The sequence below is a fragment of the Cupressus sempervirens genome, chromosome 1 (genome assembly GCF_028749045.1).
Source record: "Cupressus sempervirens isolate cs-2001-9-10 chromosome 1, ASM2874904v1, whole genome shotgun sequence".
In the NCBI taxonomy this organism is placed as follows: Eukaryota; Viridiplantae; Streptophyta; class Pinopsida; order Cupressales; family Cupressaceae; genus Cupressus; species Cupressus sempervirens.
In genome coordinates, this window is record NC_143118.1 from 38,196,642 (window position 1) to 38,212,272 (window position 15,631).

The following is a 15,631-nucleotide window of genomic DNA, read 5'->3' on the forward strand; positions in this document are numbered from 1 at the left end:
TATGAATACAATACATGAGTTTGTGTGATAAAAATAACTTTTTTTTTTTGTTTTATTTCTACCTAAAATATAAGTTTAGATGTTTGGAAATTGTAGATAACATCTCTAAGTTGGCCGAGCAAATTCTCCTAAAAATACAAGTTTGAGTTCCATAGAACCCATCCTTAAATATTTTTAAATAACTTTTATTTAAACTAAAGATAAATAACAAAAAGATAACAAAGTAGATGTAAAGGTAAAATTAATATAAAAAATACTCCACACTAACAACTTGTTCTCTTTGTTACAGTAGCATTTATATACAAGTATTGAACACACTTACATATTTATAAATTAATTATATTGAAACAATTAACATAAAAAATACTCTACACTAACAACTTGTTCTCTTTGTTACAATGATATTCATATACAAGTATTAAACACACTTACATATTTAGAAATTAATTATATTGAAAAAAAATCAGAAATAGAGAAGTAACATGAATATAGAGATCCTTAACTCAAAAGGGAAAAAAAGAAAACTATAGTTCACATAATTTCACAATTAATTTTTTTTTTTATCACCATATTTTCTAAAAATAGCTTCTAGTCAAAAAAACACTTTTAAGTTCCTAGATCTAAGGATTGTAGTCTCACATTGCAATACTTTTGTTTTTCTTCTATAATGGTAGGACAAAAACAAGGTAAAATTTTCATTTCCTACGGTAAATATGAGTTTATATATATTTTAATTGGTTATATTGAAATTTTAAAAAATAAATAAAATAGAGAAGTAACATGAATTTAGAGAGATCTTTAATTTAAAACGAAAAAAAAACATAATTCCCACAATTTCACAATTATTAAATCTTGTGTTGTTTTTAAATTTTTTTTTATAGAGTATTTTCTAAAAATAGCTTCTATTTTCATAAATATTCAAAGAATATAATTTCACCTATACTCTAAAAAAAAGTGTCTATTTTTTGAATTTTTTTAATCACCATATATTTTCTTAAATGCATAGATTTAAGGTGGAACTAATTTTTTCTCTTTTTTATTATTATTATCTTTTCGCCATATTTTCTAGAAAAGCTTTTAAGCTCCTAAACGTGAGGATGGTAGTCAAAAGAATAAAATACTTCTTTTATCTTTTATAATTGTATCTTTAATAACAACATGTTCTCCTTGTTACAATCGCAATCATATACAAGTATTGAACCCACTTACATATTTTTAAATTCATTATATCGAAATAAAAAAATTTAAAAATGAAGTAACATGAATATAGGGATCCTTAATCCAAGAGGAAAAAAAGAAAACTACAGTTTGCATAATTTCACAATTAAAAAAAGAATTTGCATAATTTCACAATTAATTTTTTTTTTATCTTTTATAATCGTATGATAAAAGCGCCATTTCCAAACATGAACTTAAATATTTGAGAGTTGTAGATAACTCCCCCAAAATTTTAAATTAATTTTATCTAAACAAATTTTAAAATATCTTTAATCGAAGAGAAGTACAAAAAGAAAACTCTACTAGATGTAATTGCACAATTAATAAAATATTTCCCCTTATTTTTAAATTTTATTAGTTTTCCTTAAAAATGCAATTCCCTTTCATTTGGACAGTTAGTCCAAAAAATAAAAAATAAAAATAAAAACCAGTCTTCACTACTACCTTGCCAAGATGACACCTGCATAATCTAGGTGTATCTTGGTCTTAGAGACAGGTCAGCAGTGGGGAGTGTGTGACTTGTGTCTGTAGATCCCAAAGCCATGCAGATCCTGATGAGTGAAAAAGTAGTGGGAGTAGAGAGAGTCAGAGATCAGTTACAGTGGAATCCCAACGTTTAGTCTGCCAGGTCATGCACAATTATTTGCTATATATTGCTGCACAACCCTCCCCTCCATTGCCATCTGTGATCTGAGTGAGCAAATACCGACGTGTACAATTCAGCAGTTGCGACTACAAATCTTTCAAAGCCCCTGACGAGGTAAATATATCCTTCCTTCCTTCCCCAGGCGCACTTTTGCCAGGCATATTACATCACCGGCAGCTGTCAGTGGCGAAGATTTTGGGGTGAAAATAGGGAGACCCGAGGAGAGGCACGCATCCATATGTCTCAGGATCAAATGCTGAAATTGGGCGTCTGTTTTTTTTAATTTTCTTGAACTTTTCGAGGCCCTTTTCTAATGCTCTTTCCAGATTAATCATCATCTCATCTTTTGCTGTTATGGTAGTCATGATTTAGCATACTGGGAGGTTTTATTGGTCTTATTGCTCTGTTTTTGTTCGTATTATAATCGAGACGGAATTCGTAGGTGTTGGGAGTTGTGTTTATTCTCTGTACCCCAACAAAAGTTTTAACGGTTTTGGTTGCTTAAAATGGCGCAGAGAGGGATTGTTTTCTGAAGCTTTGTTGGTTACTTTTCAGGTAAATCGGTCGGAGTTTCTTGAGATTTTCCTACCATGAAGGGAAATCATAAACCGGAGCTTCAGAAAATTGTGTGGGAGCAAATGGGCATGGGCTCCAAGAACTCCGGGATCGGGTCGAGGATCAGGAAGCTCATGGGCTTTCTCTTGGCATTCATCTGTATAACTTACATTGTGTTTTCCCTTCATTTTCTCATGAACTCTCAGTTTTGCTGGCGGTCAATTAGCTGCACAATGAACTGCGGGAAACCAAGGGCAGCCCTGAATGTCTCCGTGAAGGATTCAATTTCTCATGAGACCAAGAAAATGGCGGTTGCAAACATTGCAGTTACTTCTTCAGAGACAATTAGCACTACTTCAACTGATTTGAAGCACATAGTATTTGGCATAGCGGCTTTTTCCGGCCTATGGGAAACAAGAAAGGAGTACATAAAACTATGGTGGAGGCCGCAAGACATGCGAGGTTTTGTGTGGCTGGACAAGGAGGTCAAAACCCAGAGGAACACTACAGAAGCGAAGGCTCTGCCTCCTCTCAAAGTCTCTAGCGATACATCTCGCTTCATTTATACCAACAAGCAAGGCCATCATTCCGCCATTAGGATTTCTCGCATTGTCTCTGAAACTTTCAGGTTGGGGCTTCCTGATGTACATTGGTTTGTTATGGGAGACGATGATACGGTGTTTGTCACGGAGAATTTGGTTAGGGTTCTGTCACAATATGACCACAGGCAGATGTACTACATTGGGAGTCTGTCTGAAAGCCATTTGCAGAATATATTTTTTTCGTATGGCATGGCTTATGGAGGAGGTGGGTTTGCCATCAGTTATCCGCTGGCTAAAGCATTGGAATCAATGCAAGATGATTGCATTCAGAGGTATCCAGGTCTCTATGGGAGTGATGACAGAATGCAGGCTTGCATGGCCGAGCTTGGTGTGCCCTTGACAAAGGAGCCCGGTTTTCATCAGGTATGTTCCCGTGTAAACTTCTTCTACATAGGTTACTGAATTGTTTGATATTTCATTACATAAATTGGCTTTAAAGCATCATCTGGAAAGGAATTTTGATTATTTCTCGAGATTAATTATTATTATGTGGTAAGTTCGAGTAGAATTGAATTCAAGATCTTTTAGATACAATTTGTTATTGTGTTGTAAATTCGCTGTGAAGAGAGAATATTTGTTTGATAGAATTTTTTAAGCTGAAAAAACTGGAATGTTCAGTGGCCTACACACTGATGTGTTCCTCTGCAACACAATTTAATTGATGTGCTTATTCGCATCAGATTTCCCATATTGGATATGCATTCTGCAACCAGAATTGATGTGCTTTTCTGAGGTCTAGTGTGCATTTTTGCAATGGATTTCCAATATTTGACGTGCTTTGCATTTTCAATAGGTTTCCAATATTTGATGTGCATTCTGCAACAGATTTTCTATATTTGATGTGTTCTTTTATATTTGATTTTCTTTTTGCTCTCTTATGCCTGGTTTCATCTGGATGATGGATCAAGAGTGTGATTCAAAACTTTGATACTAAAAAAAACTTCACACAAATAATTCGATGTCCTTTTTATGCAATGCTGCGGCACTCTGATATTTGACATGGTACTCTGGCTCTGAGTGCAGTACGATGTATATGGGAATCTGTTTGGATTGCTTGCTGCACACCCGGTGAAACCCCTGGTGAGCCTTCACCACCTTGATGTTGTGGAGCCTATATTTCCCAACCTCACCAGAGTAAACGCTCTGCAACACCTCTTCAAACCAATCAAGATGGACCCTGCAGCAATTCTACAGCAATCCATATGTTATGATGATGAGAGGAAATGGTCCATTTCAGTATCATGGGGTTACGCGGTGCAGATTTATAGGGGCATTTTTTCACCTAGAGAATTAGAAATGCCCTCCAGAACCTTCCTGAATTGGTACAGAAGAGCCGACTTCACAGCCTATGCATTCAATACAAGACCAGTAACCAGGCATCCATGTCAGAAACCCTTTGTTTTCTACATGAACAATGTGAAGTTTGATGGTCGTAGAAGTCATATCATTGGCAATTACACCAAACATGAGGTTGCTCCACCCGAATGCAGATGGAGGATGGCTTCCCCTGAGACCATAGACTGGATCAAGGTTGTGAAGAAACCTAATACATTTCTGGCAAACAAGGCAAGGGATCTTGTTCCCTTCTCTCGTCTTATTTCAAGCATTTACTCATATTTTTTCAATTAGTATGTTTAGATTTAATTTCTTGTGGGGAATTTAATGGTTTTTTTGTGTTTTTTTACTGTGATTGTAGCAGTCACCAAGAAGAAACTGTTGTAGAGTAATATCCTCAAAGAAAAGAGGCATGGAAATTGAAGTTGGTCAATGTAGGGAGGGAGAGATCATTGGTTTGAAATCTTGAAATTTTTACCATTTGGCGAAAATTCCATCTGGTTTGTTGAGCTGAAGCTCTCTAATGGTAGAAATTCCATTGCATTGAAGAAAATGAAAGGCCATTCCTTTCAGTAAATATGCTGCAGTGATTAAAAATGAGTTGATTTTTTGTTAGCTGAAATTTTAGAGATATCCATGTGTTAAACAGAAGCAGTGAATTTGGTTGCGAGAGGCTTTGAAGCCAAACATGGATGGAAAGAAGCCCAGTAGCCAAACATTATCATTTCCACTTGTATTCTCATTGTCATGAGCATTTTTTAATTGAATTTTTGCTTCTTTTGATAATGTTTGTCTGCTGGGCCATCATTCAATCTGACGTCTATATTTTCCTCTGGTCAAGCCCTAATTCCAGGACAATATTCTTTGAAGACATGGCGTTTCATCTCTTCACAAATGTCAGAAGTTATTTATTAAATTTTTTGTTCACTACTAGGAATAAGTGGTCATTCTATTGCTACATTAAATAAATTGCATTATTGCATCATAGTCTACATATAAAGATGAATGTGAACCATGAGCCCTTCACCATATATATGAAAGTGATATTTTTATATTATCATTCACAAGCAATTGAATAAGTTGATGGGAGTGCAAGGAAAACATATTTTATCTAAATATTTATAAAACAAATAAATTATAATTTATACAATTTACAAGGATTCTTTGTAATTCTAAGAAAGGAATTCAAAGTGGAATATTGAGATGGGGAGTTTTATAGCTTAGGCTTATAAAATTGGATTATGATTTAGGTTCATCTTTTTCTCTTTGATAAATATAGTTATATATTTTTATTCTTTACAAGTAATAATATCTTAAAAATAATCATTTAAAAAAAAAAAAAAACTATTAATAAAACATGACACGGACTTCTAATAAATTATAAATCTACATACAAAATTATATATATACCAATACATCATTTTGAAACTAAATACAATTAATCTAAAAGAGACCTCATACAAATAAGTCTAATGTATTTGAGAAGAATAATGTATTTATTTTCTATATAATAGTGCTTCAACTTACATTGACAATCATTTGGTGGGTTTGTCCAAATTAATTTTATGTGGGTGTATATCCAAGCTCTAATTTATATGGCTATCATGTTCAAACACTAAGCCATATTGATGGAAAATATATTAGAAAGAAGATGATTGATATTACAACCAATTATTGTTCCTCTCCTATTTGTCCTTGATGCCAAAAGCACTAAATTGTTCATTAATTAGATTCAATACTTGATCGAATGCATATTCAATTTTGATATCAAAAGAACTAATATGTTCATTAATTAGATTCCTGATTAGTTGGTCAGTATATTCAGTTACAATTATTGTTTACGTATGATGCACATGCACTTACATCATATTCCATGATCAAGAAGTGCATAAATATCATTGTAGTTTATGACGAGTTCAAATATGGTGCATGGGTAAAAGCACAGATATGTGTCACTGTTTATGATACCAAAACATATTTTGGTCAAATCTCATTTCTCTATCAACACTCAATTTTTTTCAAAAACTAAAAATACCTTTTTATAGATCTTAGATTCAATATCATCATTATGTAAAATTTTGAGTGTTTTGATTAGTTATAATATGTTATAATCTCAAAATATTATAAGTCAATATTTCAACATTTCAGAAGATGGTCCCTCAAAAAAGGAAAAAAATAGTAAATCATATCAAAAAAGTTAAAAAATTATATTTATCTCTAAAGGAGATGTAAGATAAGATAAGATAAAATTATTAATGTCCACGAACAACCAAAACAGTTTATGGGACTGAGCATACAAATAGAAGAGCCAGCCAAGAAAAGGCACCAAACAGTGACTGAAAAGGAACAAATCAACAAGAAGAAAGAAAGACAAGGTAAGGACTAAGGGTCCTTCATTGTCACAAAGAAATCTGTAATAGAGAGGTACATCCATGGAAAATCCATAGTCTTTGGATGTCGTGAAGAACCCCTATAGGATTGATGCTGCCTATAGAGACTGGTACAATGTCTGATAGATCTGGAATGTGAAGTAGTGGAAGGCCTTTTCAAACCCCGCAGAGGAGACAAGGGAGAGAAAAAGGTGGTAATGAGTTGATCAGGAGTCCATCTCTAATGAAAGGACTGTAGGGTTTGCTCTCGAAGATGGGTGGCCTCCTGAAGATAAAGTGCTAAACACCGCTAATCAATATAACTGAAGAACATCGAGAGAGAAGAACAATCTCTGAAAAGGAAATAGAATCTCCCTCTGATCTCATAGTAATGAGGACAACGAAATATGAAGTGAGTCTCGATCTCAACGTCCATCAAAGTGCATAACTGGCATAATCGAGTAGCCTAATCCATATGGTGATCAGTTCGAGCCTTAAGACGATGAGAACCAACCCTAAAGGAGCCCAAAGAGAACCGTAATGCATGATTCCAATGTCGGTAAAGATAGGCAAGGTGAACAACAATACCATCCTGAATAACATGAAAATGCTCAGCATAGAAGGCCATCTTAGGTCGCAAACCACCCAGGGGATGACACCAAGTAGTGGTAATATACTGCCTATAGATATCCTGTTTGACATGCTCATTCAACTCCCGACGAGAGGGAAGAAGATGAGCTGGGGCATCCAATCAAAACTGATAGGGAGGAAGACGATCAATCTCAATCCCGATCGAACCTAACAAAGAGGTGGCCTGAGTGTACCAGCATCTTGATCTAGCAGAAGTGTCAGATCTCATAATCTCCACCGAAGAACAATATGCCCAAAAAGAGTATCTATGTCGGTCAGCACCTGTCTCCATAAAACCATGAAGCCAATGAAGAAACCAAATCAAGTCAAAAATAACGACAAGTTTGAGAGGATGAGCACCAAACTTTGCCAAAACAATGTTGTGAGGGGTGAATCTGTGACACCTAATGATACGACGCAACAACAGTGTCTGGACCTGCTCAATAAAAGCCCAATCAAAAGCAATAAGAGAAGGTCCCCAAACCACAGAACCATAGAGGACTGTCGGACAAACCAAGGAGTCAAAACGGGACAACTTGGACGAAATATCCTGAAAATGATGCCTGAAGCATTGTCTCTCCAGCAAAGCCAAGGAGCCCATACCCTTGCTGACTCTAGGCTGAATAGCAGGTCTCAAACTAAAATGTGGTCTTGAGAACTTCACACCAAGATATATGTAAGAGGGAGTAATCTCAACCTCCTTCCCTTGGAAGAAGAAATGGAGATGAGAGGTCTTTAAATAGTTAAAGACCATAACCCGTGTCTTAGATAAATTGACCACAAGCTGTCGCTGAGTACAGAAAGAAGAAAGACTATCAAGGAGTCTCTATAAGCTATCGAGAGAAGAGGCCAAGAGAATGACATCATCAACAAAGAGGAGAATAGAGATCAAAACCTTATGTAAATAAGACCCATCTCCTGGTTGAGAGGATTTCATAGAGAAATCCTCTAACTGATCAATATACAAGCCAAACAGTGTAGGGAAAAGAGGACAACCCTGCTTCATGCCAATGGTGCTCTGAATAGGATAAGAAAAGCCCTCCGGAGTTTTGAGCCTACCAGTAACCTTCTCATAAAGTCTCAAAATAGTAGTCTGTAACATATCTGAAATCCCAATCTCTTGAAGCCGCTATAATAAAGCCAACCTACGAACATAATCAAAAGCCTTATGGAAGTCCACAAAACAAAAATAGACCATTTGAGAGCGGTGTCTAGCCTCCTCAATGATAGTCCACAGTGTAAAAACATGATCCATAGTCTGATAGTTTGCTTGAAAGCTAGCCTGACCTCTCACCCTACATCCCCATCTATCAAGCTCATTGGATAACATGGTGTTCAGAGCAGTGGCATAAAGTTTGGCAAAAGTATGACCAATCATAATAGTTCTGTAATTTCTTGGATCAGAAATAGGCCCAGACTTGTGAATAGGGTAAACAACATGTCTAGACTAGGAATTAGGAAACCTAGTGCAAGCCACTCTATTAAAGAGTGTAGGAAGGTAAGATACAAGAACTGAAGCACCAAGTCTGAAAAGTTATGCCTGAAAACCCTCTTCATCAGCTACTCTGCCGCATCTCAAAGATTTGATGGCCTCCATAATGCTAGAATAGGTGAACAAATGGCAGTGGAGAAGTGGAGTGGAGTAGAGAGAAGGCTACCCAGGAATGTCATAAAGCGTCATGATATGGGAGGTCAAAGAACGATAGTCAAGAGTGGAGGATGGGGGGGAGCAACGAGGGAAAAGGGTACGCTAGAAGATTTGGGGATTCTAGATAAATGTGGAGTAAAGGGTTCTGCACTAAAAAGAGGCAAAGGAACATTTCTTATGACGAAGAAAACACAGATAAGAAACACGTAGATGGGTAAAGGTAGGAGACTGAGCCTCAAAGGCGACACGAACAGAGCGATGGAAAAGCTTTGCAGTCAACATCAAACCATTTATTCATAGGACAAGTATTCCGACAGTTAGCTATGAGAGAGAGAGGGGAATGGTGGGGAATAGAAAGGAGAGAAGAATCCCATATGGTAGAGGCAAGCAAATCAAACATGTCTGAGGTAGCCAGCGAGTCATCAAAACTAGCAAGTGACAAAAGACGCCTAAGGTGATAAGTAAAGAGCTCACCATCACTCTCAGGGTAATGGAAGCAAGTAGGAAGGGAGACAGTACTAGTCAGGCAAAGCAAGGGCAGGGAAGGATGGGGTGAAATGCAAATAGAAATGTTAAGAAGAGCATGATTGGCTAGCAGAAGATGCGAAATGGTGAAACTGTGAATGGAAGAAATGAAAGAAGGAGAGGAAATGACATAGTCAACAACACTTGCACCACCATAGTGCGGCCAATAGGTAAAGAGGTCCGATCTAGGAAGGAAGGATAAACCATTCAAGATCAACAACCCAGAAGACTCACAAAGCTAGAGGAGGTGGCGACCATAAACAGAGAATGACCCAAGAACATCCTCTGAAGTGCACTGCAGGCCCATAGTAGTCAGATCTAACTCAGAAATGCAGTTTAAATCAGAACCATAATCATGTAAAGGGATCTAATGATCCTTGGTACGAGCATTGAAATCACCAAGAATAACAATATCTCCTAAAGCCTCAAACTGCGAAATACTCTCTTGAAGGTCAAAATAGGGATCACCATCCTGCGGGTCATGAATAGCATAGGGAGAAGAGGTCAGAGGAAAATTAAAAAAACAATAAAAATATCTCTTTGTCTATATTTTCGCCTACCAATCCGGACCGACATAAATTTGGCAAAGGCATCAGAGTGAAAAATTGACATAACCCTAAAAAATATCATCTCGAACCAAACAAGAAACACCCGCAGATCCACAAACCCCACCAGACGTCCAAACCTCATCCCTACACACTGACAACCACTGATAACCATGATAACCTGGAAGAGGATGCATAGGGCTCTCGTGAGTCTCAGTAACGGCCAAAATATCTAAAGACCCCAGCACATCTTGAAAAAGACTAGGTAATGACCATAAAGAGCCATTACTATTCTAGCAGTTGACAAGGAGAGAATCCTCTTCACGAATATGTAATTTTTTTTCAAGAAGGTATAGATTTGATAGGGAAGTTTTGATGGGAGGAAAAACTATTGGATTCTAATAAGGTCAAACTTGAGTGCTTATAACAAAGAAAATATACATAAAAAATAATAATTTCTTTTTTTGTTCACTAGCTATACATGTCATCTATAAGATATTTTCAAATCATAACAGAAAAAGATGATTTGCATATACTTGATTGGTGGGAACTACACCCTATATTTTTTACAATTAAAAAAGGGACTTCAAAATAAAATAAAATGAATAAATTTTTACTCAACAAAATTATAAAAATTATAGGCATAAAATTCATCCAATTCTACATATTTCATCAGTTTACATCATTTCATATTTTAAACACAAATACCATTTTTTTTGTCATTAATGTTGAACTGTCACATTCTGATATCACATTTCTTTATAAAAGGTGACACAGGTTTGTGCTTTTACTCATATGTTATTTTAGTATGCATTTAGTTTAGAATTGATCCATTTAGTATTCAAATGATAGTGTGGTTATAATTCAGTTTTGCATCATCATCATTGCATATAATTGTATCATTTATATTTTAGAGTATCTTTGTATTAAGGCCATCATGGATACACTAACAAGTTTGATCAATGGTTTGAGTATTAGTAATCATTTTGAAATATATTATGTAATCATATTCATTATATTGTGGTTGATAAATGGTTAATTATTGTATAAGACTAAATGCATATTGATGAAACTTTAGCATGAGTACTTAATTTGATTGCAATATAAAAAAGAAGAAGAAGTAAACTATCAACTCAAGAATGTCTCATGTCTTCCTAACTAAGAATGTTAAAATGCTCTCAGATATAAGCACTTTAGTTACAATCCTAGAACAAAAAGTTGAAGATAAACATGATTCTATTATGAAAATTTATCCTAAAAGATAAAATTTAACTAATTGAATGCATAACTAAAAACTACAAATGTTGTGATTTTTCCTATAGTATTGGTGCTAAGAGAGTGGGGGATTGGTTTTTGTTCTTTATAAAGTCAGTCATAGGCCAGAGCCAAGATTAATTATTATTATTTATCAAACTCAAGTAGATTATATTCGAAGACTTCTCAAATAAGAGGCTCACAATTTACCATTGTGTTATAGGCTCTTGCCTGAGAGTGGGTGATTTTTTATAAAATGAATTACTATCTGTATAATTTTCCAAGGCTTAGGGGTAGAATCAAAATTAAGTTAATTGATAATAGTTTTAAGTAACTTTCATTTAAATGGTTTCAAATGAGGGGACAACCATTTAAAATGAGTGATCAAGATTGCAAAGCTAATTTGAATTGTTGAGATCATAAATATTTGAGTGATCCATGCGAGCTCTTTCCTCAATCTCTATTGGTTGATCCAATTTCGTCTTATGATTTGGGAAAGGGAAATTAGGATTTATTTAATTATTTAATTAATATACTTTAGCCAATTCCACCCATTGAATGAGTTGAAATTAGTGTTTAATGATTTAAGTAAACTATGTAATTAATTAAAATCAATTACATAATTACTTAATTGCTTTAATTTTATTTGATTAGTTTTACTGTAATAATTAATGAATCTTATCTTTGTTGACAATGATTTGATATTTAATTGATTTGGTCACACTTTAATTTTATTTCCCTTAGTTTGATGAAGTCAATTTGACTAAAATTGAAATAACCCTTTTTTAGTTGATATTGCCTTGATTTGATTATTTTGACAATTTTAGGGTGTCTACAAATGTCCTTGCTTGAATTGATATGTGAACCACATCAGTTCAAAGAATATCTTGATATCTACTCTCTTGATTCTTGATTCAATTTTGATGTTTGGTTTAGTTATTCTTGATGATTTGTTCTTGATGTGATACATGGCTGACTAATTCAAATGATAAAGATATTCCAATGATGGTTTCAAAAAATTTACTTCTAATGTCTTGGATTTCAAGAAATTCTATGATTACCTTGATTGCAACGTTCTTCACTTCAATTCAATCATTTGTCCCCTTAGAAATGAATTTGGATTGATTTTGGATAATGTTTAGAAAAATTGGGAATTTCAATTTTATTTTTGATAGATGCTTTGTAATGAAATTGTAGTTTCTAATAGTGTATATGAAGTCTTGATGTAAAAATTCGCTATAGAAAATGACTTGATAATATTTTTTGTAATAATAAGGGTTCAAGGGAAAACATTAAGTAAAAATTTCTCTATTAGGGTTAATAATAAGGTATAAAAGGTTCAAGAATCCATTTTACCCACCCATTTTCACTCTCCTTTATTATTTTTTACCTTGGAGCTCTAAGCTTGTGAAGAGTGTGGTCTTGATTAGAGAGTACAGACTCAAGTGTGGTCGACGATTCTAGTGCTCAATTGATTCCAGTCCTATGGTATGTCATCTAATCCCTCTTGAATTTTCAAATTTTAAAATTGTAGCTCAAAATTTTAATTTACACATTAATGTTTATAGTTGTATGCATTATTTCACATTTTAGTGCTTTTAATACTCCTTTTAGGGCATTTTAAATCTTTTAATTCCTTTAAAAAAATTCATAGTGCATTCATGTAGTGAAATAGTGCATATAAGAAACCTCGAGAGTAGGATTTAGTGTGTTCAATTTTTTAGATTAGTACAATCTATTGTTCTAGCATATTTGCAAATAATTTTAGCATATTTGATTTTTTGATAATATAATAGCACACATATAAAGAATATTTTTGTATCTTTGAATTGCTTGAAAACTGTAAAAGTGTTTAATATTTTTTTGTAGTAGATTCAATCAATTAACACACTTATGCCAACATTTAGCACATTCACAAAATGTAATAGCACATTTTATAAATCAATTGATAATTTTTAATTTTTGATCTTTTTTAGTTGTCAATTAGCACTTTTAATTGATTTTTGTCACTTTTGAGCTTTATGAGTTCATGTAAGCATTGATCTACATCATTTTGATGTTTCAATGCCTAATTGTATTGGTGTGAGTATGATTGAAGTCCAAGTATGTCAAAAAATATCAAGTCATGTGTTTGATGTGTTTTAAAACCAAATGTGTGATGCTAGTGAAATGATTATGTAATGTCGATTTCATCAATATGATAGGTCAAAAAGTGTTGATAGGTTGATAAATTTTCCATTCTCATGATCTAGAGTCAAGAAAATCATGTGCTCATAGTGAGTGAGTAACAAGTAGCTGATTAGGATGAAACTTAAATTAATGTAGAATTACCACTTTGATGATGTTGCTAATGTGATTGCTTTGATTTGCAAAATATGTTCGTGAGTGTAAGCTCTAGATCCATGGTCCATACCCTTGGCTATTTGAGTTGATTGAGAGATTACCTACAATGGATAGATAGATCATTGGTAGATGTAGACTCACATACTTATTGGATATATCTAAGTTTTGAATGAATAGAGGTTTTCTCATTGTTGTAGTCAAGCATTGGCACTAAGACCAAAATAATTTCCACCTTCCCATTAGAAAAATGAAATTTATACATGAGGATGTATATCATATTTTGAAGAGTCCAACCATTAGGGAGTTCATCTATTATGATCAAGCATATGATGGAGTGATGTGCAGATGCATTTTTGTTGATCCCACTATAGAGGATGATTGTATTCCATAAAGTCACATGTTGTTATATCAAGTACTACAAGTAGTTCTAGTAGGTTTAATAGGACTTTTCTTGTCACCTAATCATCATGGCCACATATTCACTCTCAGATGGGATTACATCCTTGAGGACACAATTTCTCACCCCTTGAGATTCACATGAGGTTCCTACATGTTGGCTCAATTGTATCATGATCTACATTAGGATGTGTACAAATGTGATGTTGCATTATCAACTAGCCTAGTCATAGTATAAATATAAAAAGTGGAGTTCCTTCTCCTTATTCATCCCATTGAAGTGAGGTAGAGGGCATATGGATATCAATATATGCATGTAAATGAGGGTATCACTATCTAGGCTCACTTAGGTATGACAGATAATTGACGTAGGAGGATTGATGATCATAATGAGGCCATCTAGAGACCATGCAGGTTTATAGATAATTGGACCAAGGCTAATGAGGATATGTTACATTTATTTGTTCCTAGATTATTACTCGATCGCATCCCTTCAATTATCAAGTAATATTTCTTCACGAGAATACTTAAATAATTTAGTCAACAATATGGTATGCCCTAGGGCATAGATCATTGTGTATTGGTACAAGTGAAGAGGTATATATGAGGACCATAAGTTGAGTATCAAGTTTCTCAAGATTTCTTTTAAGATATTGTTAGTGAACAGATTACCTTTCCTTGTAAAATTCAATAATTCAATGTATGCCTATGGTAGGAAATCAATGGTGCTCACAACAGCTGGGTAAATATTTTGTTAATCATTTCCCTTTGAATTTTTATGAGCACAACTCCCTTTCCAAATGATTATCAATGAATTTGAATTAACTAAAGAATAAAAAAATACACATTTTTTCCTAAAGGTGCTTAAGGATCTCTCATGTACTCTTAGGTACAGAGGTAAAGTTCAAAAATTTAGAGATTAAGAAAATAACTAAAAAGCACACAATCTTTTCACAATTGAACAAGATTTAAGAACAAATTGAATTCTATAACAACATAAACTAATTTCTACTAAGGAAAAATAGGTACAAAAATCACAAGAAACAACAATAGATATTATCCACAATTAATCATAATAGGACTCTTCAAAGTAACTACAAGTGATTGAGTTCAAATTCCAAGTTTCAAACCACAACAAAATATTGATAAGCCTATATATTTAAATAAATTTCTCAAGCACAAAGACTTTAAAAGAAATAACATTTCCATATATCACCACCTTCTGTCTTTTACTATCTCAGCAAAAAGCTTCAAAAAGATACTAAGCTATGAATGTTTTTCTATCTAACTAAAAGATAACCCTTTTCTAGTTTAATGCTCCAACATTTATAGTTGTTTGCAAGCATAAACAACCCTCCATCAAAACCCAACCTTTCGGTTACAAATGATTATAGAAAAAAATAGTTTAAAAATAGTTTTTTAAAATTCAGATACTGAGAGGTAACTATCCATAGCTAAACTTCTTCACTGGGCTTTTCCCCATCTACCATGGTTTGTTTGACCAAATTCTAGCTCCTAAAGGCATTTGTGAATTCTTGGACTATGTGAGAATGAGGGTTCTTTAG

At 34.1% G+C, this 15,631-nt stretch overlaps 1 protein-coding gene across 5 annotated transcripts; it reads left to right on the top strand.

The window, feature by feature from the left end:
• Positions 1-1,896: 1,896 nt before the first annotated feature.
• LOC149576061 (uncharacterized) lies at positions 1,897-5,142 on the top strand. Of its 5 annotated transcripts, none has more exons than XM_089816213.1 (4): positions 1,897-1,978; positions 2,420-3,384; positions 4,045-4,587; positions 4,721-5,142. In XM_089816213.1, exons 2-4 carry the CDS (start codon positions 2,455-2,457, stop codon positions 4,823-4,825), a joined length of 1,578 nt encoding a protein of 525 aa, XP_089672339.1. In that variant the 5' UTR covers positions 1,897-1,978; positions 2,420-2,454; the 3' UTR covers positions 4,826-5,142. The 5 variants fall into 5 exon arrangements, with proteins under 5 accessions (XP_089672339.1, XP_089672331.1, XP_089672333.1 ...); XM_089816205.1 differs by lacking the exon at positions 1,897-1,978 and adding an exon at positions 1,993-2,302; XM_089816207.1 differs by lacking the exon at positions 1,897-1,978 and adding an exon at positions 1,993-2,221.
• The last annotated feature ends 10,489 nt before the right edge of the window (positions 5,143-15,631 follow it).